Source organism: Sorex fumeus, unplaced genomic scaffold (genome assembly GCF_029834395.1).
Source record: "Sorex fumeus unplaced genomic scaffold, SorFum_2.1 ptg000131l, whole genome shotgun sequence".
NCBI classification, from domain to species: domain Eukaryota; kingdom Metazoa; phylum Chordata; class Mammalia; order Eulipotyphla; family Soricidae; genus Sorex; species Sorex fumeus.
The window spans coordinates 31310367-31336382 of record NW_026606188.1 but is presented as its reverse complement, the minus strand read 5'-3'; the positions used below and the strand labels follow the sequence as shown (position 1 = coordinate 31336382).

Here is a 26016-nt window from a genome sequence, read left to right as displayed (position 1 = left end):
TCTGCTTTGATGAATTCTCTAAGAACTACAAAGAGAGGCAGAGAGGTAGAGACAGGGCTAGGGTACACAATGGTCACATGTACTATGTGGTTTTCTGAGCATCTCTAGGTGCAGCAGGCTTCCTGAGCACCTCTTGGGAGGCTCAAAAGAAGAGATCCAGTCCCCAAGTCACACGGTCCTCCAAGCACTGCTGGCTATGTGTAACCCCAACATAAAATAAGTGGGAAAAAAAGGTAATGTTCTTTTTTAGTAATTAAAAAGAGCATTTTACAGCAGATTACATTTAAGTATTAGTGGCAGGAATTAAACCTTAAAAATGCTTACAGTTTGATCTCTATACATTGAAAGGATAGTCACAGTAGAAGCTTTTAAATTCAAACTGAAGGGGGAAAATATCAATTAGTTTAATTACTTACCCTTGAGGCTAGTAACGATTATATAAAACAGAAATTTTAAGCTTATACCATCATTTGGTAGAGGAATTCTAATATAAAGTCTAGTCTCTCATACTATAGCACCGAGCACACAAAAAAAGAAGCAGCATCATGTAAAGAAGTAGGAAAAAGATTTGTGAGTTATATTTTATAGAAAAAGATGAGAGTGATTCACAGGCTAAGTCAGACACAGGTAAACAGGGAAACAAATATATAGCAAGAAATTTACAGTTAATTATGAAAATAATCTATTTCCATAAATCCACTAGATAAGTGGATACTAAAAACTGACAGAGAAATTCTTCAATTTAAAAAAACTATTCAACAAAAAACAGTTTATACATTCCTTTGAATTACATACATAAAATTTTAAATATAAAAATTACATTCTCAAACCCAAAAGAATCTTCCAAAACAAAGACCTATAAATTCAGAATCCAAACCATTAAAAATGCTTTAAAAAGTCCACTAAATTATATCACACTAAAAAATAAAACAAGAAAATGACAGTTATATACAATTGTTAAAGGTTCCAAAAATTCAGTGATGGAACAATGATGCCATTTAAATACCTTTTGTTTTTGTATATTCCCAATTTAATATTGTCCAGTATTTTATGTATTTAGAGTGAGGTACTAAGGATTGAACTCAACACCTCACATATGCATGGCAAATACTCTTCTCATGAGCTATATTCCCACCTCCAACATTATAGGTTTAAAGAAACATTGGTTAAAAACAGGGGGAAAAAAAGCTACTCTTGAAACATCCGACCTTTGTGCATGTGTTTAAAGTTGTGAATTATAGTAATATCCTCCAGAAGAGTCAGGTATTTTGGCAAGGCACAAATGACCACATTTTGAAAAGATGCTTTTTCTTTGGTCCTATAATTGCTACATGTGCCCTAGACTTTTTCCCCCCTCAAATTTTTCAATTTGTTTTGGTTTTGGGGCCATATCCAGCTGTCCTTAGGGCTTCTGGCTCTGTGCTTCAGGGATCATTCCGGGCTGTGCTCAAAGGATCATATGATACCAGAGATCAAACTCAGGTAGGAAGAGTACAAGCCAAGGACTCTTAGCCATGTATTATCTCTCCAGCCCTGACCTGGAGATTCTTTTTTTTTTTCTTTTTGAGTCATACCCAGCGATGCACAGGAATTACTCCTGGTGGTGCTTGGGGGACCATATGGGATGCTGGGAATCGAACCTAGGTCGGCTGCATGCAAGGCAAACACCCTACCCGCTGTGCTACTGCTCCAGCCCCATGACCTGGAGATTCTTAAGATGACTTTCAATACAGCATAAATAACTTTTATAAACCTTTTTTATATAACACATTACATTTAGATGCAATATAATGAAAGTGAGTCATGCTAAACCTTTTTTTGAAAAAGAAAAACTCAGTTAAATGACTATAGAATGACATCTTAAAAGTTCATTAGCTTGATATGTAGGAAAAATATATCAATTCTTAAGAACAGGGACTGAGATAGTTAGATGGGCCCAAGGTTCAGTCCAGGAACTGCAGGAACGGTTCTCCCACTTCCCACACACATCCAGTTGTCATCACTAGCCTAAATCTACTGAACAAAAGTCAATCTCCTTCTAGACTCTGTCTTCCTAGACTTCAACCTTTCTTCAATGAATTTTGACATTCTATATGAATTGATGTAAACATTTAAACTTTCCATCCCTAAATATAGTTTACTTTTCAAAATTTTTGTTAAAAAACAGATATTACTGTATTGAATAGCTATATGTCATATTTCAAACTTTCATTATTTCTATAAATGGTAGACACGGTCCTCCCGTTGTTCATCGATTTGCTCAAGCAGGGCCAGTAACGTCTCCATCATGAGACTTGTTGTTACTGTGTTTGGCATATCGAATACGTCACGGGTAGCTTGCCAGGCTCTGCTTAAATTTAATTTGGGTGCTATGGACTGGGCATAGGACCACATATATTTGCCTGGCCCTCATACTCTTTTATTTTTATTGGAGCCATCGGTTGGCATTTTCTTTCCATGAATTCGCACATATTTATGATAAAATAGTTGACAGATAACAGGTAACTTTTATAAGTTAAAAACTTAAATAATCAAGAAGTCATGGTTCTAAAAATATTAATAAGACCATTGAAGGTTATCAAAGATCACACACAAAGAATGCATTATCTATTTAAGACATAGACCTAGTCTACAAGATCCAGCTTATCAATTATCAATTATGATTAATTCATATCATTTTTAATCTACTATAAAAGCAAACTATAAACGATCCCTAGTGTTTGCCTTGAAAATATATTTTTTCTTTCACATAACTCTTGATTTTAGATAGATAGATAGATAGATAGATAGATAGATAGATAGATAGATGGGCTGGAGCAATAGCAAAGCTGGTAGGGCGTTTGCCTTGCACGCAGCCAACATTGCCGACCCGAGTTCGATTCCTCCGCCCCTCTCGGAGAGCCCGGCAAGCTACCGAGAGTATCTCGCCCGCAAGGCAGAGCCTGGCAAGCCCCCCGTGACGTATTCGATATGCCAAACACAGTAACAACAAAGTCTCCAATGGAGATGTTACTGGGCCCGCTCGAGCAAATCGATGAACGAGAGGATCGTGGACCGTGGATATAGATAAATTTTTTGTTTTGATTATTGGACCACACCTTGCAGTGCTCAGGGATCACTCCTGGCAGGGCTCAGGGGATCATATGAGGTGCAGGTGATCAAATGGGGGTCTGCTGCATGCAAGGCAAGTGCTGTACCCACTGTACCATGGCTCTGGTTCTCTGATTATATTTTTATAAACTTTACTGGGAATCTTGAGAATTATATTACTTTGGGCACCCAAAAATATATTAATATTGTAATACCTGATATCCAATAATTTTCATGTGTATAATTATTTAAAATAGTGCAGAGTAGACCTGACATAAAAATTATGTGTATACTGAATGAATAAATAGCCATCTTATAAAGTACTTCAATATAAGTTGAACATAAATCATTACAGTTAACTTTGAATTCTGTTCATTTGCAAGATTCAGATTTCACTTAGCAGTAGGCATGAAGAGATGCAAGTCTGAAGGACGATAACTACAGCTTAAAAATGTCATGCTCCACAACACCCAAAAGGAGAGAGAGAACACAGGGGATTGCCCTGCCACAGAGGCAGGGTGAGATGGGAGGGATGGGGGTGGGAGGGATATTATCCATGGTGGTGGAAAATGGGCACTGGTGGAGGGATGGGTATTTGATCATTGTATAATCGAAACCCAAGCACAAAAAATTGTAAATCTACAACTGTACCTCATGGTGTTTCACTAAAAATAATAATAAAAAAAAGAAAAAAATTTAAAAAAGAAAAAAAAAGAAAAAATGTCATGCTCAAGAAGTGGTAATTAGGCACTGAGGAGCATGCTCTAAGGTCGGCAATATGCCTGGCCTGCCCAATACCGAGGTTCAGCCCAGGTACCACAGAGCCTCCCTAATACCTCTAGGAATAGCCAGGAAGCCCTACCCCCCCTGCAAAATACTAATAAGAAAGATTTTAAATATGACAAAGTTGCTAAATTATCTAAAGGTGATCACTGAAAAGCCTTAACTCTCAGAAAGTTTGCTTGATGACAATTTGGAATTTCCAGCAAATTAACTTAAAATATTTTCTACCATAAAACACACTTAAACTCTGGATGGAGCAGATTAGGCCTGTGTCCTACAAAGGTATTTTGTATCAGAAAAGTAACATAATCAGCACTAGTTTGTGAAGAGAACCCAATAGATTTTGTGTGTGTGAGAAAGAGATAGTGTTTTTTAGATTGTGTGTGTGTGTTTGTGTTTCTGTGTGTGTGTTTCTGTGTGTGTGAGAGAGAGAGAGAGACAGAGAGAGAGAGAGAGAGAGAGAGTGTGTTTTCAGCCAAATTCTCTTCAACAAAATCCAGGAGAATCATATAAAAATATTTATTATTTTTTCACAATTTTGTATTATAGAAACGGGTAATTTTAAAAATTAAGTATAAATGAAAAGAATAAGTAAACTATTTTGTTTCTGTGTTTAATTATTAGACCCATGTCCAAATTTACAAAGTATCTTTTTTGCTCACCAGTTCATCTTATTTTTCTGATATATATTTTTCCTTGAATCAACTTACAAAATAAGTCGTAATTTCCAACCTCACCTCCAGTGCTAATAAAAAAAGAACAAGAAACCACTGTTTCAAAGCAATGTTGGTTCCCACCCAATGGCTTTTATAGGGCACATTAAGGGAACTTCAAATTTCACTACCTCTTCCAGACCAAACAGAGGTCTGAAAAATTCTCCGAGAAGCCTTGGGCTTACAGTTACAGTGCCATTAAAAATAATAAAACACAGCAATCAAGAATGTCTCCAAGAAAAGTCATTATGGTCTCAATTCACTGACATTTGTACTACTATTGTTTGGTAGTATTTTTTTTTCAACAGTAACAAAATAAAGGAAATTCATACAGCTTAATGAATAAACGATTCATAAACATTCTAGTTACATACAGCATATACTTTGATAAATCTCAAATCTCCAAATGGAGATATTAGGCAATAATAATAATAATTTTATTTTAAATTATTACATGAATATTTAAATCCTTAAGTTCTTTCAATACAGTGAAAACACAAAATTTTAAGTTAAAGCAATATTAAAAAAATTTTTTTCTAATTTACAGAAAAAAATATAATTATGAGATTAAAGACAAACCCCACTGGTATAAAAGTCATTGGCTACAATCAAGCACAGTGGCAAATGGATTGCCTTCACCAGTTTCATAGCATTAAAAGATCTTAAAATGTAGATGGAGAAAGAAATGTCTATATTTTTCTATGTTAAATTTAAACATGAATTTCATCCTCTGACAAATCAGACCCAGAACATCACTTTTCTCAATTTTCATGTAGTTGAACAACAGCAATTTGCAATTCATTGTTTAGTAATCTTTCGTATAAATATAAAAATCTCAGGTACACTAAAATGTCTTTCAAATCATACATCTACTTCTTCACAGCATAATAGTTAATTATAATTGATGAACTTTAAATATGCCTTATGATTTGCTGTATCAGAAAAAAATTTTTTAAAAATACAAAATTAACCTAATTGGCAATACTTGATAGAACATTTGTTATGTGCTCTTACAGTGTGCATAGGACATTTCTGCAGCAATCAGAAAAGCTAAAATCTCTTTAAGATTCAAACTTCTAGTTTCTTCCAACAATTTTAATCCCTGGAAATACTTTCAAGTTTTGATTTCTAGATGCAATAGATATTTTGTTAAATATACACATTTTCTTTATAAACTTACATATTTTCAAACCATTTGAATAACATGATCAAATTCAGCACAGTGATATCTTCTTAGAATCTGTAGGTATCCTCTGTGTAAGACTAATATTGAGAATCCCAGCGCACCATTGTGAAAAACCAGTTAACGACAGTATTCAACTATGCTTTAGTGAGACTTCCTGTTGGTTTGGGATCATAACCATATAGGAAAGTAGCTGCTATTACTAGGATGGCTCCAAGGAAAAAGACACTAAACAGAGGAAGAAAAAAAATGAAAAAGAAAATTAGATAAAAAGCAAAACAAATCCCTTCTATTCTTTATTATAAAAAACAAGTATAATTCCTTGAAAAAAACAAGTATTTTTTTCAGGATCCAGTACAGTGACAAGCATATACATAATGAACACATTAAGTTTCTTTCAAAGAAGAGCCTAAGAAGAGAAACAGACTTCTCCAAAAAAGACATATATATATACATATATATACACACATATATATTTTCTTTTGTTTGTGGAACACTTCGGGCAATGCTCAGGAGTTAGCTCTGACATTCCTTTATCAGATACTAGTAAATATTCTAAATAAAGAGGGAAAGACAATTAGACTAGAGGGAGGGGTCCTTTTTTTTTCTCTTTAATTTGAAGTCTCTTGATAATGGTGGCAGTTGAGCCAAGATCTAAAGAAGTAAGGGAGTGTGTTATGTGAGCATACAGGAAGTCAGTATTCCAAGGCAACTGAAGGATGAGTCAAAGACCAAGCATAGAGGTCACTGTAGCTTTAAAAACAAAAAGAGGAGGAGCCAGAGAGAGGGTATGATGGGGATAAGGCACTCCTGAGCCTGAAATGGTTCTGGGCATCACATATGCTCCCTGAGTCCCTCTATGAGTACCCAAAAGAAACAACAAAAAAGAAAGGAAAGCAACATCACCGGTTTCTTCAAAAATGTAACCCATCTTGTCCTTTTTAGCTATATAGATCCTGTACTTTACTTGGGAGGTTGACCCCAGTTTCAATCCTGGGTACTTCATGATTCCCTAAGCACCACCTGAAGTGACCCCTTAGTACTGCGGAATGTGGGTTTTTGTGACTTTATCTACTGGGGGAAGTTGGGGGGGGGGGGGACACTAACTCCCAAGCCATGCTTAGGAGGCCCAGAGCCCCCCACCCCCTCACCCCCACCCCCACCCCCAGCGATGGCCGGTCAGTAGGGCAGATTGGCACAAAGATGAGGTACTGCTCAGGCCTGGTGGTGCTTGAGGGATTTGCAATATGCACCTGGTGATGCAGGGGGACCATGTACCATCTCCTGGCCACTACATAAACTTTTTTAATATAAGTTTTAACTTGGGGTAAGAACCCATTCAGATCTACTAGCCTATTTGTATTTTTTTCATTCCAGTCAGAAATCTTTTCATGTATTTAGCGTGAATATTTTTTCAAAAAGATGGTTAAGTGGATCTTTTACTATATTTCCGTGATCGCTTAAAAGTTACAATAGAAAAATGTTCAGATCAGATTTTCTAGAACTTTTGAATTCTTTTCATTTCCCTATACTCTTAGAGATTTAAAGAAATACAGATGAATGCATCAAGAAGAGGTGTGTGTCAATGGAATACTATGTAGCTGTCAGAAAGGATGAAGTCATGAAATTTACATACAAGTGGTACCACATGGAAAGTATCATGCTAAGCGAAATGAGTCAGAAAGAGAGGGATAGACATAGAAAGAGTGCATTCACCTGGGGAACATAAAGCAACAAAATAGGAGACTAACACCCAAGAATAGCCGAGATAAGTACCAGGAGGATTACTCCATGGCTTTGAGGACAGCCGCACACGCTAGGGGAAAAGGCAGTTCAGATAGAGAAGGGGGCACCAAATAAAGGGTGTTGGGAGGTTCCCCTCAGGATGGGAAATGCGTGATGAGAGTAGACTATAGTCCGAACAAGACTGCCACTCAATGTCTCTTTTGCAAACCACAGCACTCAAAAGGAGAGAGATAACAAAAGGGAATGCCCTGCCACAGAGGTAGGGTGGGATGGGAGGGTGGGGGATGGGAGGGATACTGGGACTGGTGGTAGTGGAGAATGGGCACTGGTGGGGGGATGGGTATTCGATCATTGTATAACTGAAACCCAAGCACAAAAATTTGTAAGTCTACAACTGTACCTCATGGTGTTTCACTAATAAAAATTAAAAAAAAAAAGATATGGGCAAAACTAAAAAAAAAAAGGTGTGTGTGTGTGCGAGAGAGAGAGAGAGAGAAGATAAAATCATGTAATTTGCCATTACGTGGATGGAAGCAGAGTATCTTCCTGAAAGTGGTAGGAAAGGAAAGAAGAGATACAGAATAATCTCTCACAGGTGGGATATAGATACACAACAAATGAAGAGAAAATGGCCAAAGGCAACAGAACTGAAGAGATGATCCACAGAACTGAGTTTACTGGGGGGGGGAGGTGAGTTGTAGGTGGATAGGAAAGGTCTTGGGGCACTAGTGAAGGGAAGTTGGCTCTCCGGTGATGGGTGTGGTGTTGGAACAACATATGCATGAAACTATCATTAGCAGTATTGCAATCACAGTACCTCAGAAAAGGGACCAATAAAGAATGATATAGAAAAGAGGATTACCTGGTCGGCACAAAATCTTGTAGCCAAAAATAGGATATCAGCGTTGATAATATTATGGACAAAGAGGTTGCAAATCCTTTTAAAATATTATCTGCATACTTAATAACAGCAGCTATTACAAGACCACCAAGTGCCTGCAGAGTTTAAAATATTATTTTAAAAAAACCAACATACATAAAACTGCTTTTAAAATAATCTCATTATTTAAAAAATAATCTCATTATTCAATAGTTCTAAGCTTTGTTCTATAAATTTAATGAGAGTGATTATTTTTTTCTTTTTGGGTCACACCCAGCAGGGATTACTCCTGGCTCTGCAATCAGGAATTATTCCTGGCGGTGCTGAGGGACCATATGAGATGCTGGGAATTGAACCCGGGTCGGCCGTGTGCAAAGCAAAAGTCCTACCCAATGTGCTATCAATCCAGCCTGAGAGTGATCTTTCTTGACATCTCATAACTATTAAGGATTGAACTTGGGGCCTTTGCATACCAAGCATGTACTCCTGCCCTTTGCACCATCTTCCAGAGCCCAAACTCGTTCAAATTTGTTTATCTTTTGTTTTTTCTATCACACCCAGTAATGCTAATAGCTCCAGGCGTGGTTCAGGAGACTATATAGGGTGCCGGAAATCGAATCTGGGTTGGCCCTACAGGCTGTGCTCTCTCCAGCCCCAATGTTAGTGTTCCTGAAGAAACTAAATACACGAACATGTTAACAGCACTAACATGAGGGGTGTGTTCTGCTTACATCAGTGTATTAATAGCTACTTTGAATTTTTATATCAAAATTAAGTTTGTTAGCACTAAACATAAAACTTCAAATGCTTTACCTGAAGAATAACAACTATCCAAGTCAGCCGGTTATATCCCTGAAAAAATCCATTCTTTGATACCAATTCTCCATCATAAATGTATACACCCATCAATCCAAATATACTACCAAAGAAACCTAAAAAAAAAAGGTTTATGTCATATGCCATTCTGTTTTTCTAAAGAATTTCTATTTATATTACAAATAACTGATGCTTAACTTTTATTGTTTGATAAAATTTGAGCACATAATTTTTTTTTACTTTGTCATATAATTTTAAAGATATAGTTGTATATAATGATGTAGTCAAACACATGAGAATATAAAGCAACAGAAATTACCAACCTTGGGGCATTTAAAAATATAATGCATAAACATCACTAAAAGCTGCTGGCCTATTTAAATATTTGTAAAATGCTAACTCTGGGCATATTTCATTCAATCTTTCTATTGGTAGGTAGATCTACATGCATTTGCATTACACATGCATATACTAAACCTCAGGTATGTGACAGAGCACTTTTTATTTTAAGAATTTTGGGGGCTGGAGCAATAAGCAGGTAGGGTGTTTGCCTTGAAAGCAGATGACCCGGGTTTGATTCCCAGTATCCCATATGGTCCCCCGAGCACCGCAAGGAGTGATTCCTGAGTGCAGAGCCAGGAGTAACCCCTGAGCATCGCTGGGTGCGACCCAAAAAGAAAAAAAAACTTTTTTTGAATGTAGTATCCAAAAACGTCAGAATTAAGAGCTAATAAGTTGTAGGTAACATCAGAATCTGACCTTAATAAAATCTGCTGGGGAAGGCCAGCTGCTCAAAGACAGCAGTGGCTGTCTCTGCCTCAGAGTTTATCATCTTACTACTAAATCTAAAGGAGTTCCAAGAACAATCTCCAACTCTGAAGGAAGATATGAACAGGGGCCATCTCATAGAAGTAGTCTCTGGTACCATATGCAGTTGAAGAGGGAAAGGTGAAGGTCAATCTAGTAAAACCCAAAAGTAAGCATTCCACATGGAAATGAAAACAAAAAGAAATAAAATTTTTTTCTAGATTTTAGTTATGCCAGCCCTACATTTTAATATGACTACTTATGAACTAAAAATTGTAGCACAACACAAACTTATGAAAATAAATACTTCAAAGGGAATACTTCATCCATTTAAAAACAACAGGACACCCATGAAACATGAAGGAATTAGACCTCAACGAGGGAAAATCCCCTTGGAAAAAGAGCAGAAAGCATCTCTGTGTCTCACACAGCTTGATGAGCGTACCCCAGAGGGCTTCTGAGCACCTGGCACCTTCAGTTTTGAAGGAGGGTGACTAAAACCCTCTGGTGTGGGCTGGGTCAGGGCTAGGTACTGTGTACTAACTAGGAGGTGATGGGGACTGCCCCGAGGGAATTACAGACCAAGCAGGGGGAAGGAAAGCACCATGGGGCACGCAGACTCCAGGAACTCAGTGGGAGCGCAGGAAGGGAACTCCCCATTTGGCTGCCAGAGGCTGAGTGTTGCGACCCATCTCTGAACTCTGGCAATTTTGGCACAGTGTGACAGGAACCCCACACCTGCACTAAGCTTCCAACTAAAAACGTTGGTCTACATCTCCTAGTGCAGCTGAGGGGGCTGGACAGGTTTTCAAACCAAGCAAGGAAAGTGCCTGGACCCTAGGAACATAAAGGTGTCTGGGACACCAGCAGAATCCTTCAGGGCGGAGAACAGGATTCTGCTCCAGCAGGGATCTTTGTCTATACAAAGGTGCCAGTGACATCAGCAGGCCAGAAGGACAATGGCCTCTCTGAGCCCATTACTGAGAAGCATTTTTGACCAGCAGAGCCTTTGGCTACAAAATTCCACTGTCAATGACAAAGGAAAAAATATTTAATTTTTTTTTTTTTTTTTGCTTCTTGGGTCACACCCAGCAATGCACAGGGTTTACTCCTGGCTCATGCTCGCACTGGTGGAGGGATGGGTACTTGATCACTGTATAACTGAAACCCAAGCACAAAAATGTGTAAGTCTGTAACTGTACCTCATGGTGTTTCACTAATAAAAAATAAAAAAAAAAAAAAGAATTACTCCTGGCAGTGCTCTGGCAACAATATGGGATGCTGGGAAATGAACCCAGGTCGGTCGTGTGCAAGGCAAACGTCCTACCTGCTGTGCTATCACTCCAGCCCCAATTTTTAAAAAATTTTAAGAAAATATTAAAGGCTACTTAGGAAGAAATAAGGTAATGTTCAAAGACACCTCAGCGTCAGATTATCATTAGATTTCTTAGCATAAACCCCACCAGCTAGAAGAGACGAACCATCTATTCACCATTATGAAAGGTTAAACTTCTAAGCAAGAGTAATATCTTGCGAAATTTTCTTTCAAATATGGTGGATAAGTAAAGGCTTTCCTGGATAAACAAAAGCTAATGGAGTACCACTACCACATCTGCAGCAGCACCGAAGGATTGGGGCGAAGGAGCCAGGAGGCGGGAAGCATGCAGTGATAAGCGTGTGATGGGACTGGGTTCAAAGCCCCTGGCCCCAGGACTGGGAGGAGTATTGCTGAGGCCCCAAGCACTGCACCGCATGCAACTTTAACACTAATGCACACGGGCCAGCTGGCGAGTACCTGCCAGGGGGACCCTTCTCCTGCCTCCCTCCCAGAAGAGAAAGGATGAGGGCGAGCACAGTCGAGTGCATGCTGCACAGGCAGGAGCCGGAACTGCATCCCCCCTGAGCACTGCTGCTAGGGACCTTGGAACACAAAGCAGGTACTGTCCTGTGAGTAGCCAAACAAAAACAGCCAAAAAGAAAGAAAGGAGTCCTTGTACTAGAAAAGACAAAGAAAAATAACAGCAAACCTTGGACATAATAATAAATAGTGATAAAGAATCATAAACCATAAAATGAGTTAACAAAACAAACAAAAAACCCCAACTCAGTAAAGGAACAGAGCAGACAAGAATCTGTTTAATATAAAAATGATGAATCAGGATTGGGGAGGAGAAAAGGACTGTAGCACACGCTTTGCAGGCAAGAGGGTAGTTTGGATGCAAGAGCACCACATGGTTCACGAACACTGACAGGAGCAACCACTGAACACTCAGGGGTGTGCCCCACTCTCCCCCCAAAAACTAATCAATACCTGCACACACACACGAAAGACTACTACAAAATAAAAATCACTATCTTTGCAATATACTGCTCATGGTGACAAAGGAAAAATGATGAAACTTAGAGAATCACTAGGAAAAACTATCTAAATGAAAAAGCAGATAGAAATGCCTTTGGAAAATAAAAAAGGTACAGGAAAACCAGAATTATAAAACAACCTGGGATAAAAGAATGGCAGCATATATAAACTTCATACATTAATAATCACTTTAACTGTGAGCAGTCCGATTTTCTTAACTTAATGTCTGTTTTCAGAATGATCTATAACATATTTATTCATATTTTTCAATATCTTGAGCAAGTTTATCATTAATACCATTAATAAATGTAATGGTATTACATTTACCTACACACTGTACTATCACTCTGGCCCCAAATTTGAATATTTCTTCTCTTAAATTTATATATTTATACAAATATCTCTTATTAGTGCTTATGGTATGCCAGATTTTTCATTCTAACCCACTTTATATATGTATCATTTAATCATCATAGCTACATATGAAATGCTTTACATTTATAGATGAGGAAAGTGAAAGTAAAAAAAATTCCTTACAGCCATATAAATCGTGATATACCAAGCATCTGAAGTCTGACCACAATACAAAGTGTTCTTAACCACTACACTATAAACACATTCTTTCCGAAATGATGAATTTAATTGATTAATGCTTTTTAACTACTCTTAACTTGCTCTCTAAATAAACTGAACAAAACTATTAATTCATTTTTTTCTTTACTTTTACCTTCTGCACTGCAAGAAGCAAAACTGTCTTTCTTTCTTTCTTTCTTTCTTTCTTTCTTTCTTTCTTTCTTTTTGGGGGGGGCGGGCAGTCACAACCAGTGATGCCCAGGAGTTACCCCTGGCTCTGCACTCACAAATTACTCCTGGCAATGCTTGGGGGACCATATGGGACACCGGGGATTGAACCTGGGTCAGCCGTGTGCGAGGCAACTATCCTACCCACTATACTATCACTCTGGCCCCTGTTTTTCTACTTAAAATACATTTGAATGGTGACTTCTAATATTTGAAACTCAGATCACGGGACCAGAGGGGCTGATGACATAATACAGCAGGAAGGGCTCTTCCCTTGCACATGGCTGATCCAAGTTCGATTTCCGGCACCCCCCAGGGTCCCATGAGAAATGCGTGGAGTGATTCCTGAGAGCAGAGTCAGAAGTAAGTCCTGAGCATTGCCAGGTGTGGTCTAAATGCAAATAAACAAACAACAACAACAAAAGCAACAAATCATGGGGCCAGAGAGATAGTACAGGGTTTTAGGACTTGCCTTGTATGTGTCAACAGTAATTTGATCCCTGGAACCACACATGGTCCCCTGAGGACATCAGGAGTGACCACAAGGCACAGAGCCAGAGGTAAGCCCTGAGGACAATAGTGTGGCATAAAAACTCAAAAATTAATAAATAAAACAATTCAAATACTTTCAGGTTCTATAGCTTTTAGGTTTTTCTCTTATTTTGTCTGAATCCTACACTTGGCAAATAATATATGATGATATAAACTGCCTTGCAATGATTCAGATAAGATTACTATTAAAAATATGAATTTGTTTTGGTACAAAAGTACTAGAAACTACTGGAATCAATCTGTTTTAACACACCAATGAAAAAATAATTGACTGCATTTAAAAAAGAAAAATATGAGGCCAAAGAGATAGTGCAGCTGTGTAAGGTGCTTGCCTTGCAAACGGCTGACCCAAATTTAATCCCCAGTACCATATACGGTTCAGGCACATGAGCACCAGGAGTGATCCCTGAGCAATGCTTGGTAGGATGCAAACACCACACCCACACTCCAATTAAAAAAAAAAAAGGAAAAGAAAAAATAATTATCTTGAGTGTTCTACAATGTGATAAAAATGAAGGTCAATTTCTTTTCACATTATTAGAATGTGAAACCTGGGACGTTCGTGGGACGGTCTGGCTTAAAATACAGGCCTTTAGGAGTACAAATCACAGACTGCTCTCAAGAGACACTGTGACAGGTCTGCCCAAGTCCCTAAAAGGATGAGGGCAGTGGACGTGGCACAGTGGTAGAATGGATGCCCCAGGGAAATACATGAAGGGTCTATCTGGAATGATTTGGGAGTTCCTTGTACAGTCAAGTAGTCAAGTTTCAGATAGGGGGAAGAGGAACCTGTACTTACTAAAATGATTTGAGCAGAAAAAAGCAGCAGCTTCAAAGATGAGCTGAAAAATCACAAGTACAGAGATTTAAAATAGAATGTGTTGATTTGCAGTTGAGTTGCTTCTCACACATAGCAAATTCCAAAATAAATATATACCAGAAATACTAAGTGGTGGAAACCGTGTGAGATATAATAATACTATACATAAATCATCTATATATTTGTTTAAGGGCAATCCTCAACGTGTGGAGTGATTTTTCTTTTAGTCTACTTTAAGAAGAATAAACTACATTCAGCTAAAATAAAGAATGAAGGGCTGGAGCAACAGTACAGGGGGTAAAGCCTGTGCCTTCCATAGAGCTGACCCAGGTTCAATCCCAGGAGCCCCAATATGGTCCCCTCAACCTGCTTGGAAAGACCGCTGAGCACAGACTCAGGAGTAAGCCCTGCACGCAGCCAGGTGAGGCCCCCAAACCAAAATACAGTAAGATTAAAAATGAACCATAACATGTTGGGAGGATCCTCCCAGGATGGGAGGTGCATGCTGAAAGTATAGATAGGACATGACTGCCACTCAATGCCTCTTTTGCAAACCACAGCACCCCAAAGGAGAGAGAGAACAAAAGGGAATGCCCTGCCACAGAGGCAGGGTGGGATGGGGGGTAGGGGGGGAGCAATACTGGGATCCGTGATGGTGGAAAATGGGCACTGGTGGAGGGATGGGTACTTGATCATTGTATAATTGAAACTCAAGCACAAAAATTTGTAAGTCTACAACTGTACCTCATGGTGTTTCACTAATAAAAATAAATTTAAATGGTGTTTCACTAATAAAAATAAATTTAAAAAATGAACCATAACTTATTGAAATAAAAAGTCTTTTGAAAGGGAGGTGGATATATTGGTGATGGATGTGGTATTGGAATTATGTACATGAGAAACCATCATTAACAGTATTGTAAATCATAGAACCTCAATCAAGAGAAAAAAAAAGTTCTATTAATATTTTAAAACAGATGAAACACTATTTCAAACTTCCTTTAAGTATTTTTTTCAGTTGTAGTATGTTTGGCAAAATTCTAAGATATTTAAAGTGTATATCATGGAGATTTGATAAACATATAACATGAACAGCTGACAACACTGTTATCATATAAAGTTTGCTGAATATCTTAATCTCTTTTCCCAGAAAGGGAAAATATCTCAATTATTTATACCATCTCTCAGAAAAAAAATAACCAGAGATAGTTATTAAGATTGCAAAAAGATACATATACTCTAAGTTACAGACCTAAATTCTTGTATTACTGAATAAAAGACTTTCGTGTAAAATATAAATATGAATTTTTAGGCTAAGATGTAGCTCAATAGCACAGCATGCTTTGCACATATGAGACCCAGGGTCACCCCTGGCACTGCTAAGAAATGAAATCATATATTTTGAAAGGCAAAACCTTGACAGTTATTTTATCAATAGCTGATTTTATGAAAGGTTTATTTATTTAAAGATACATAGAAGTTTTTAATCATAACAATACCTGTAGAAAATAACAGAGAAAGCACTAAAACTTACCCAGTTGGATATTTCTTATCCACACTGATTGTTTGGTTTCTTTTAAGATTTTCTCAAAGTAAACCCCAGCAAAGCCACTTGAAAAACAAGCTGTGAGAACTGCCATGAGGCCAACAAACTGTGAGCCCGCGGAAAGGTCCTTAGAGTCCAGCTCCTGAGAATCCGAGGGCCACTGAGCAAAGAGGAAGGAAATGAAGGCCAAGCTTAATTCCTACAGCACTGTTCAGCGTCTCCATTCAAACTTGAAGGCAAAACTGTGAGCAATAACACTCTTGGGGGTTCTAAAAGGAAATCTCAGAATCATTGTATATATTCCCCACACTTACGTTCCTGTTATAAGTTAGAACTTCAAAAACTTTCCTAACAAAAGGAGAGAATGAATAAGTGCACAGATGCAGGGAATGGGCCTTGACAAGTAGCTCAGCTGCAGAAATGTGGAATGTGAAGTGTAGCGCAGAGGAAAACAAGTGAAGCTGCTGGTGCACCGAGGCCGTCTGGTGCCTTGCTAGCTAACCATTCTAGACTTAATTCTGTAGAGCAATGTTCCTAAATGACCCATTACTTTAATATTTTAAATTAAGAATATCTACTTATATTGTAATAGCTAGTTAAGTTTAAACAATGGCCTAAAAGTTCGATAAGTCATTATAGTTTTCTAACGCCCATTCAAAATAAAGATGTAAAATATTTTGTATTCAAGACATACATATTAGGGGCTGGAGTAACAGTACAGTGGACAGCGGATAGGGCATTTGCCTTGCACGCGGCCGACCTGGGTTTGATTCCCAGCATCCCATATAGACCCCTGAGCAACGCCAGGAGTAATTCCTGAGTGCAGAGTCAGGAGTAACCCCCATGCATCGCTGGGTTGTGACCCAAAAAAGCAAAAAAAAAGAAAAAACCATACACATCACACCCTGGAAATATGACTGGGAATCCTTCTAGATGGCAAAAACAGGTATAACTGGGTTGTTGGGTTGTTTTTAAACAGATCACTGTGGGGACTAGGGAGAAGCTTAATTTGAGGCTAAAGATAAAACTGTAGTTAAAAAAAAAATTGGGAAGACAAACATTGAAAGAAATCAAGAAGGCATGATTTGCAGTAGTGACAGACAAGGGCAAATCAAGAAGCAATAAAAAGTAAACAAGGTAAGGTTTTGGCGATTAGATGTACCGTATCTTGAATAATTCCCCAGGCTGAATAAATAATGACCGAGAGAAACAAGAACAGATTAGGTGGAAAAAATAATAAAGGTTAGTGTTGGGTAAACTGAGTTTGCCAGACCCGTCACCAATAAGCAACAAAGTCTAAGAATTTGGATATACAAATCTGAAATGATCAGGGCTGATGACAGATGACAGAGCCATAGCACATGTGTTAATTAAAGCCTCCAGAAGGAATAAAATCTCCAAAAATCAGAGCCCAACTTTAGAGAAAGAGCAAGTCTCTGAGCACCTGAAAATCTAAATGCAATAGCAAGAAGAGAACCCTGGGATTGAAACCAACAAGGGACCACTAGAAAGATGGGAGAAAAGCCAGGAAACACCTGCACCAGGGAAGTGAGAAGACAGTGAAATAGGAACAAATGATAACTCAAAGCTCCAGATACTCCATAAAAGTCAGCTTCATTTGACATGCACTGTCTTAATTCCTTCACTAGCTCATTTATTTTTACAGCAGATAATGTAATCTTTACATAGAATCTTGTTCAAAGAACCCCCACCCCCCAAGAGTCAGTTCTGAGAATAAGCATTTAGTGGTCTCAATAAATAATATATACTAGGTTTTAAAATTAAAGGTTTTAAAATTGTGACCAAAATGAAAGATATACTTATCTTGAATAGTTACCTGTACAAAAGCAACTCCTGTCATCAAAATTACTAGGGAGAGCCACTGGTACACACCTAACTTTTTACTAAGCATAGACACAGAAAATAATGCTGTTGTAAGAATTTTCAACTGATAGGTGACCTGAAAAAGAAAATAACCAATATTATTAAAGTTTGCTTATTTGCTTCATAAAAGGATAACTGAAAATATATTTTAAGTACCTGATAAGTAGCAGCATCTAGATTTGACAATGCCACATACAGTAAATTATTCTGAAGAGTATATACCCCTGATGGAATTGCAAGTTTAAGCGTTTCCATAGGTTTATTAAGAATTTCATCATGTAGTACTCGATTCAGTGCTCTTAGACTACATTCTAGAAAAAACACGAAATGGGCAAAATCAGTAATTAAGTAACTCTAAGTTACGTACCCTCTCTCAAGGCCTCAGTTTTCTCATCTGTAAAAAAAGGAAATCTTAATGTTATACTTTTAGGTCTATAATACACCCTTCATTACGTTAGATATTGTAAGGCAGCAATAAAGTAAAGCATTATCTTTATATTACTTCAGTGAGAAATACAATCAAGAATATGTGTCGCTCAAACATTCACACATACGTATTTACGATGCCCCCAAAATTCAAAAGTATGAATTTGTCAGTCAAGTATTTAAAAATTTATTATAGCAACAAAAAACTTGACATTGTGCATTGTTTGATTATCAAATATCCATTTAACATTTGGCAAGAGTCTAATGATAAAAAGACAGATCAGTTTAGGAGGAGGCTTTGCTACAAACAACAAAACGCCCAACCCAACACTGGCTGCACCTAGAGGGATCTGTCTCATATCCTGAACCAGCTCCAGAGATCCAGTGATACCCCCTCCAGCAGCTCAGTGATGACATCAGAGCCCTGAGTGTATGCTCCTTCCCCCCACATATATATAAGTAGTTATAAGACTGATGAAGCTTAAATATATGCTTCTCCGGTATTGTTTACATGACATGACTATTGCAAAAAAGTCACCAAATGTCTGCTGCACCTCTGGTTCTTGTTCTAGGTAGGAAGAGGAGCAAAGGAGAAAATACTCCTTTTCAAGTATTTTCTTTGCTCTCATTGCGCCTGCACTGTGTGGCAAAAAAAACTCTTGCTTCAAGCGATCTGGAAGACTGGGGCTGAAGGAATAGTACAGTGAGTAGGGCAATTGCCTTGCATGCGTGTTAGACATAAGAGAGGACAAGGGATTTTGTTAGCCGAACTTCAGTATCATTTATTTTTAAAAGTTCTAACTTCTAAGCAATACAAAAACTCCTAAGGAAGGGCTTATGTTTTTTGTTCATTTTTTTAAAAAAATTATAGGCATAATGGTTTACAAGACTGTTAATGGGAGGGTTTGATTCATGACATAATCCAGAACCAATCTCTCCCACAGTGTTCACCCAATGGGAAGTTTCCTACTGAAGACCAGTTCTCAGTTTCTGTAGTCTTTGGGCATTTGTTATCTCCCTACTCTGTTTCTTTATATCCCACATGGAAGAGATCATTCTGTATCTGTCCCTCTTCTTCGAACTTCACTCAGCATGACACTCTCCAGATCCATACACCTCGCAGCAAATTGCATGACTTCATATTTTCTTATAGTCAAGTGGTATTCCAAAGCATGTATGTATTGTACCACAGTTTATATATTCAGTCATCTGTTCTTGGACACTTGTGTTATTTCCAGATACTGGCAACTGTGAATAATGCAGAAACGAACATACCAAATCAATAGCCCAAATATATTTTCTGAAGGTAATTTTTGGGCCCCTGTGGTAAACGTTCAGACGTGGAATTGCTGGGTCACATTGCTCAAGTACTTGGTGATTTTTTTTTGTTTTTGTTTTTTTGCTTTTTGGGTCACACCCAGCGACGCTCAGGGCTTATTCCTGGCTCTGTACTCAGGAATTACTCCTGGCGGTGCTTGGAGGACCATATGGAATGCCAGGGATCGAACCCAGGTCGGCCACATGCAAGGCAAATGCCCTACCTGCTGTGCTATCGCTCCGGCCCCCTTGGTGATTTTTTTTAAGGAAAGTATTGTTTTACCATAAGTCTGGACCAGTCAATATTCCTACTAGCAATGAATGAGGATCCGAAAAGATTTACATTTTGTACAGAACCCTAACACTTCCTCAACAATAACAGTTTAAAGATAATTTTTCCCTCTCTCGACGTAACACTTGAAAACTGTTTAAAAGCAATGTCTTATTTGTATGAAGACTTGAGTTCATTTCAGGTAATGGATAGCCCCTAAGTACCATCAATGTGGCCTCCACAAATAGAAGACAAAATAAAAGAAATCTTAATGAGAGATCTCATGGGGTTGGGAGTACGGTTCAAGTGATGAACACATGCCTAGAATGTTCTTGAGGCCTGGAGCTGGATCTTCAACATGGTATACACAGGCATGGCTCTTATTTAAAAAAACTTACTCCCAGATATTCATCCTTTCTTCACACTAAAATAATACTTTAAAAAACTATATAACTAGCCAGGGATGTGGTTTCAGCAGCAGAACATCTGCCTTATACACGCACGGCCCTGGGTTCTATCCTGGGCATCATAATAAGAAACAAACAAAAAATCTTGGGGCCAAAGAGATATAGCTCAGTGGGCCACAGGGCATGCTTTGCATGCGGTTTTATCCCCCCACCCCCAGCACAGCCAGGAACAACCTCTAAACAGAAAGCTGGAAATAGCTCTCAAGCACCAATGGGTGTGGCCCTGAGTCCCAAAAAGAAATGAACTAATTTAAGTTTCTTCTCTCTCTCTTTTTTTAGCAAAATACTGCGTAAAATGCTAGTTCCTTTAAAAAGGGAGCTAGTGGTCAAGTGAATGCTCTGTATGCAAGAGACGTGGCTTCAATTCCTAACACTGCAGGGGCAAAAAAGAAAAGCAAAAGGAAGGAAAAAAACCCCTTCTACTATTTTTAATTAAATTTTAAATAATACTAGATTTTTACTTTCAGAAGTAGCAGAGGGAGATCTTATTCCATTTTCAACCAATTCAGATATTGCCAGACTTCTTGTTTCCACTGCCATGGGTAGTAAAATGGAGCATTCTGTTTGTAATTTTCTCTAACGGCTAAGTGCAGCCGAGCATCTTTTCATTTATTGGTCACACAGTTTTTCTCTTTTGTGTTTTTAATTTTGATATTTTCCCCCCCTTTTCTGTTGAGTTGCCGGTCTTTCTCTTATTGAGCTGCAGAAGTTCTTTGTATATACTAGACTGCACCGATGATTTCATATGATGTAAATAAATTTTCTCAATGTGTAGCTTTGTCTTTTCATTAGGTTTGAAATATAGGCATATTCATTCTAACCTTCAGAAGGTCCTTGAATGATGTCATTTCAGTCGCCCTTTCATAACATCATCAATGAGAAAAGAAGTTCCTCACTAGGACTATGATCGGTGTGGGGTTTTCAGTATCCCATGTTTGCAGCGCATTCCTCCCTCCTCCCAAAGACATGCGCACTGGTGTGTTTTCTGGTGTGTTTCACTGTCCTGACATCAATGAAGGTGGGTGTGTGGAGGTGCATCCTGTTTAGGGCTGCCCTAAGTTTCTGGGACAGACTTCAGTTACCTGTAGCCCTGAAGTGGAATAAGGGAGTGGGGGTAAGGGCTGGAAAAATGAATGATTATTTACTCAATTAAAATAATACTTTCATATTAGAAGTGTTTGAGATCTATTATTCATTTACAAATAAATTTTATACTAGAAATCGTTGGGACCTTTTATACAAGTTAAGTGATTTCTTTTGGCAGGGGGTTGGGGGTGGGGACCACACCTGGTGGTTTTCACAGTTATTCCTGGCTCTACACTCAGGAATCACTCCTGGCTGTTTGGGGAACCATATGTGATGCTGGGGCTTGAATCCAGGTTGACCATGTGCAAGGTCAACACTCTATACCCTGTACTATCACTCTGGCTCCAAGAGTATGATTTTGTGACCAGAAATATGACCTAGGAACTTGGCTCTTACTTATATCAAGTAGCCTATGGTAAAACTGGTTTGTTAGAGATCATTTTGCTTAAAGTTGCAGTTCTGGGAAATGTCAACAATATTAAAAAAGGATTTACTGAACAAAAAGGATCTATGTTTGCTTTATTTTTATTTTAGAAACTTGTTTCCAAACCTTCATAGCATAAAACATACTTTTAAATATCAAATTTTAATTTACCTGTAATTTAATTTTTGTGTGTAGTCTTATCTATTTGTGTTTTTGTTCACTGTTAGTTGCATTACATCTCTCTACAATGCCAGTTATTGATATTTAAGATACCATCGGATCTATAATGCTGCATGAGTGGCTATTTCCATCTTCCAGATTTTAGCAACAAAAACACTACTTTCTGAGGCTGGAGAGATAAAACAGTGTGTAAGGCATTTGCCTTTGAATGTACCTGTTTAGTTTTGATCCCTTGCACCACATACGATCGTGAGCCATGCCAGGAGTGATCTCTAGCACCTGTCAAGTTATTTCTCTGCCCCCAGAGAAGTCTTTTCTGTAAGCAGACAGCCACTGGGAGCGAGGAAGAGTGCTGTCTCTGTAGTTTTGACATGTGAAGTGCATGTGAAGTGCATGTGAAGTGCATTTCCTCGATTACTAATGACACTGAGCATGTTTTCATGTGCTTACTGGCTTATATATTGCTTTAATATCAAGGACTAGGTGAGATAAGTGTATTTTTCCAGAAAGGAAGGCCAAACATCATATTCAACATTCAGAGAATATGTTGAAAAGGGAGATTAACAACAGCAACAAAATTAAGAGATGGAAGGAGATGTGGGGAGACAACTGTGAAAATGTATCTGGAAAGTCAAGGAAGTAGTGTTTTTTGTTTGTTTTGGCCCAGATCTGGTAGTGCTCAGGGCTTACTTCTGGATTTGTGCTCATAATCTATATTAAAATTCCTATACTACTACCTATAAAATCTTTAAAAATATGAAATATTAAATATTCTTATACTAGGGCATGAGAAAATGCATGAGATGTATAGTTACTAATATATAACATTAAAATAAAACCAAACTAATTGGGCTGGAGCAATAGCACAGCGGGTAGGGCGTTTGCCTTGCATGTGGCCTGAGCCAAGTTCAATTCCTCCGCCCCCCTCAGAGAGCCCAGCAAGCTACTGAGAGTATCTCGCCCACACAGCAAAGCCTGGCAAGCTACCCGTGACATATTCAATATGCCAAACACAGTAATAATAAATCTCACAATGTTACTGGGCCCACTCGAGCAAATCGACGAACAACGGGAGGACAGTGACAGTGATCAAACAAATTACAATAACTTAAAAAAACAAACAAACAAAAAAACCCTAATACCTACTGCAATCTTTGTAGACCAATAAAATGCAGGCTATTATCTTCAAAAGCTCAGCAATAACCACTGCTGTAGAAGACAGATACCGAGGTCCCTCCTCTTTTAAAGTTCTAGAATAACGCATTGTCAGAACCAAACTGGTTGTCTGAAATACCAAAATTCCCAAGGAAAGGTATTTTAGGTTGGCGGACATTGTTTTTTCTTCATTTGCCTGAAAAACAAAACAAACAGGGCAAAAAAAGTTAGGAAATAACAGAAGCTAAAACAAGTAAGGGACTTCTGATTCCCCAGAAGATGCACTGGGTGTATTCCACTCTTATTTTCCTAAATTTAACTACTGATTTTAGTCCCAAACTAAAAAGCTATGACAAGAAGGTTTCAAATGTGAAGGAATTAAGACAAAATGGCTATAAATATCAGTCTTCAGTGGATGTCTTAGCAATAAATTCCCTGGAGATTTTTTTTTTCCTCGTCTATATCTGGGCGGGTGAGATACTCTCGGGTGCCACAGTAGTTTAAAACCTGAAAGCACCAAAAGTTGTAAATCAGTAACAATAACAAAAAAGGTGAACCCCCCTCCCCCAACTTCCCAAGCTAATACACGGGAAGAGAACAGGCTGTCAGACAGGGGAAATGCTCCCTGGGCACAGGGTAATTTGGGGACACAGCACTGTTGACCACAGACCCATGAAACAAGCAGAGGGGGCTGCAGCCACACAGACTCTGGGGCCTGAATCCTGCTGCTGCCAGCAGGGCCTGGCAGGAACCAAGGGATGCTGGGATGAAACCCCAGCCTTCCACATGCAAAACACGGACCAGCCACTGAGTTATCTCTGCATCCCTATACACTTACCTAAAGAGTAAACAGCTATTTTTAAATGAACTTCCACCACTATTCGTTCATACCGATTATTATATAGAAACATGTAATATATGCGTAATACATATGTACATATGTATATGCATATACATATACATGCATACACACACGTATTTGGCTTTGGGGCCACAATGGACCGTGGTCAGGAGTTATTCCAGGCTCTGCACTCAAGAATCACTTCAGGTGGTGCTTAGGGGACCAATGGGATGGTGAGGATCAAACCTGGGTCAGCTGCGTGTAAAACAAATGCCCTAACCACTAACTATAGCTCTGTTCCCCCAAAGGAATATAGATAATAGACTTGTGATAAAAGTTAAAACTACTAATTTGCAAGAGGAAACAATAACCACAATGAAAAAGACTTCTTAAATAAGCAGCAGCAGCAACAACAACAACAAAAACCCCAAAAAAAGCAGGAAGAGACTAAACATCATGAAAATTAAAAGCATTTTCTAAAAGTAAGATAAAATATGGGGCAGAGCAATATTACAGTGGTTAGGGCCCTTTCCCTGCATGCAGCCAACCTAGGTTCAATCCCCAGCATCCCCTATGGTCCCTCGAGCCTGCGAGGAGTGATCCCTGAGCACAGAGCCAGGAAAAAACCCTGAGAACCACCAAGTGTAGCCCAAAACTATCTAACTAAATAAACATATTATGAAATAAAAGGGAAAACACACCCTAGAAAGAATTCTTACTTTAATATCTGACAATGCTTACAACATGATTAGTAGGAGAAACCACGATTTCAAATGGGTAAAAGATTTCCATAGCTATTACACCAAAAAGATAAATGAATGGTGGATAATTATTAGAGACATGTAAATTAAAGCCACAATGAGATAGCATAGGTACCAATTCAAACATCCCCAAAACTGTAGCTACCAAGTGTCAAAAGAAATTTGGAAGAAAAAGAATTCCCAATACTGCTAGTAGAAACATAAAAGTTTGTACAACTGCTTTAAAAAACAAAGTCAATAATAATACCCTAATATTTTTTCAGATTACCTCGCAATTTTATTCTTTGTTATGCCCAAGAGATTTGAAAATATGTGTCCATAAAAATACTTGCAAATTATTATTCACAAGAGCTTTATTACTAAAAGCCAGAGAGTGGAGAAGATGGAAATGCTCACTAACAGATGAATTATTAAACACACAATGACACGAACAATGAAGTACTGCTCAATAATAAAAAGAACTGTAATACTGGTATGCAATAAATATTGACTCCAAAGCAGAGTGAGCAGAAGAGTGCACACAAAATTGTATATACTATATAATCCAATTACATGAGCTTCTAGAAAGGGCAATTGACCTGTAGTAACAGGGGGGCATTCTTCACTTGGAGTCGGGCTGGTGTAGGGCACTGGACTATAGAGGTACAGCAAGGATTTTTTGAGGTGATGGAGAATATCTTCCACTTTGTGAAAATGTTTGGCAACTGTATGAGTTTATTGTAACTCACTGAACTGTACATTTAAGATAAGAACATTTTAATGTCTATAGAGTTCCCCTTTTACTAGAAATTGAGGAATGTTCTAAAGCTGCACTCCTCAGTAGGCTTTCTTCAGAGCATTTGTTCTGCCTCTGATTCCTTTCGATTACATTGATATGTAATCAGCCCTAAGCGATAGCACAGTGGGTAGGTTGTTCGCCTTACAAGCGGCCAACATGGCTGACCCGAGTTCGATTCCTCCGCCCCTCTCGGAGAGCCCAACAAGCTACCGAGAGTATTCGATATGCCAGACACAGTAACAACAAAGTCTCCAATGGAGACGTTACTGGGCCCGCTTGAGCAAATCGACGATCAACGGGAGGGCCTTTACCTTTACATTGATATGGATT

General features: G+C 38.4%; 1 protein-coding gene across 2 annotated transcripts in view; it reads right to left on the bottom strand.

Annotated features, from left to right (window-relative positions):
* Nucleotides 1–4368: 4368 nt before the first annotated feature.
* The window catches only part of SLC35A3 (solute carrier family 35 member A3), a 34803-nt gene continuing 13155 nt past the window's right edge, over nucleotides 4369–26016 (bottom strand). For both annotated transcript variants that reach the window (XM_056139072.1, XM_056139073.1), the window contains exons 2-8: nucleotides 23298–23502; nucleotides 18137–18291; nucleotides 17934–18056; nucleotides 16085–16256; nucleotides 9209–9327; nucleotides 8378–8511; nucleotides 4369–5997 (exon numbers count right to left, since the gene is read on the bottom strand). In XM_056139072.1, the coding sequence (XP_055995047.1) occupies nucleotides 5907–5997; nucleotides 8378–8511; nucleotides 9209–9327; nucleotides 16085–16256; nucleotides 17934–18056; nucleotides 18137–18291; nucleotides 23298–23502 (999 nt within the window). In that variant the 3' untranslated portion in view covers nucleotides 4369–5906. The remainder of the gene's footprint in view (nucleotides 5998–8377; nucleotides 8512–9208; nucleotides 9328–16084; nucleotides 16257–17933; nucleotides 18057–18136; nucleotides 18292–23297; nucleotides 23503–26016) is intronic.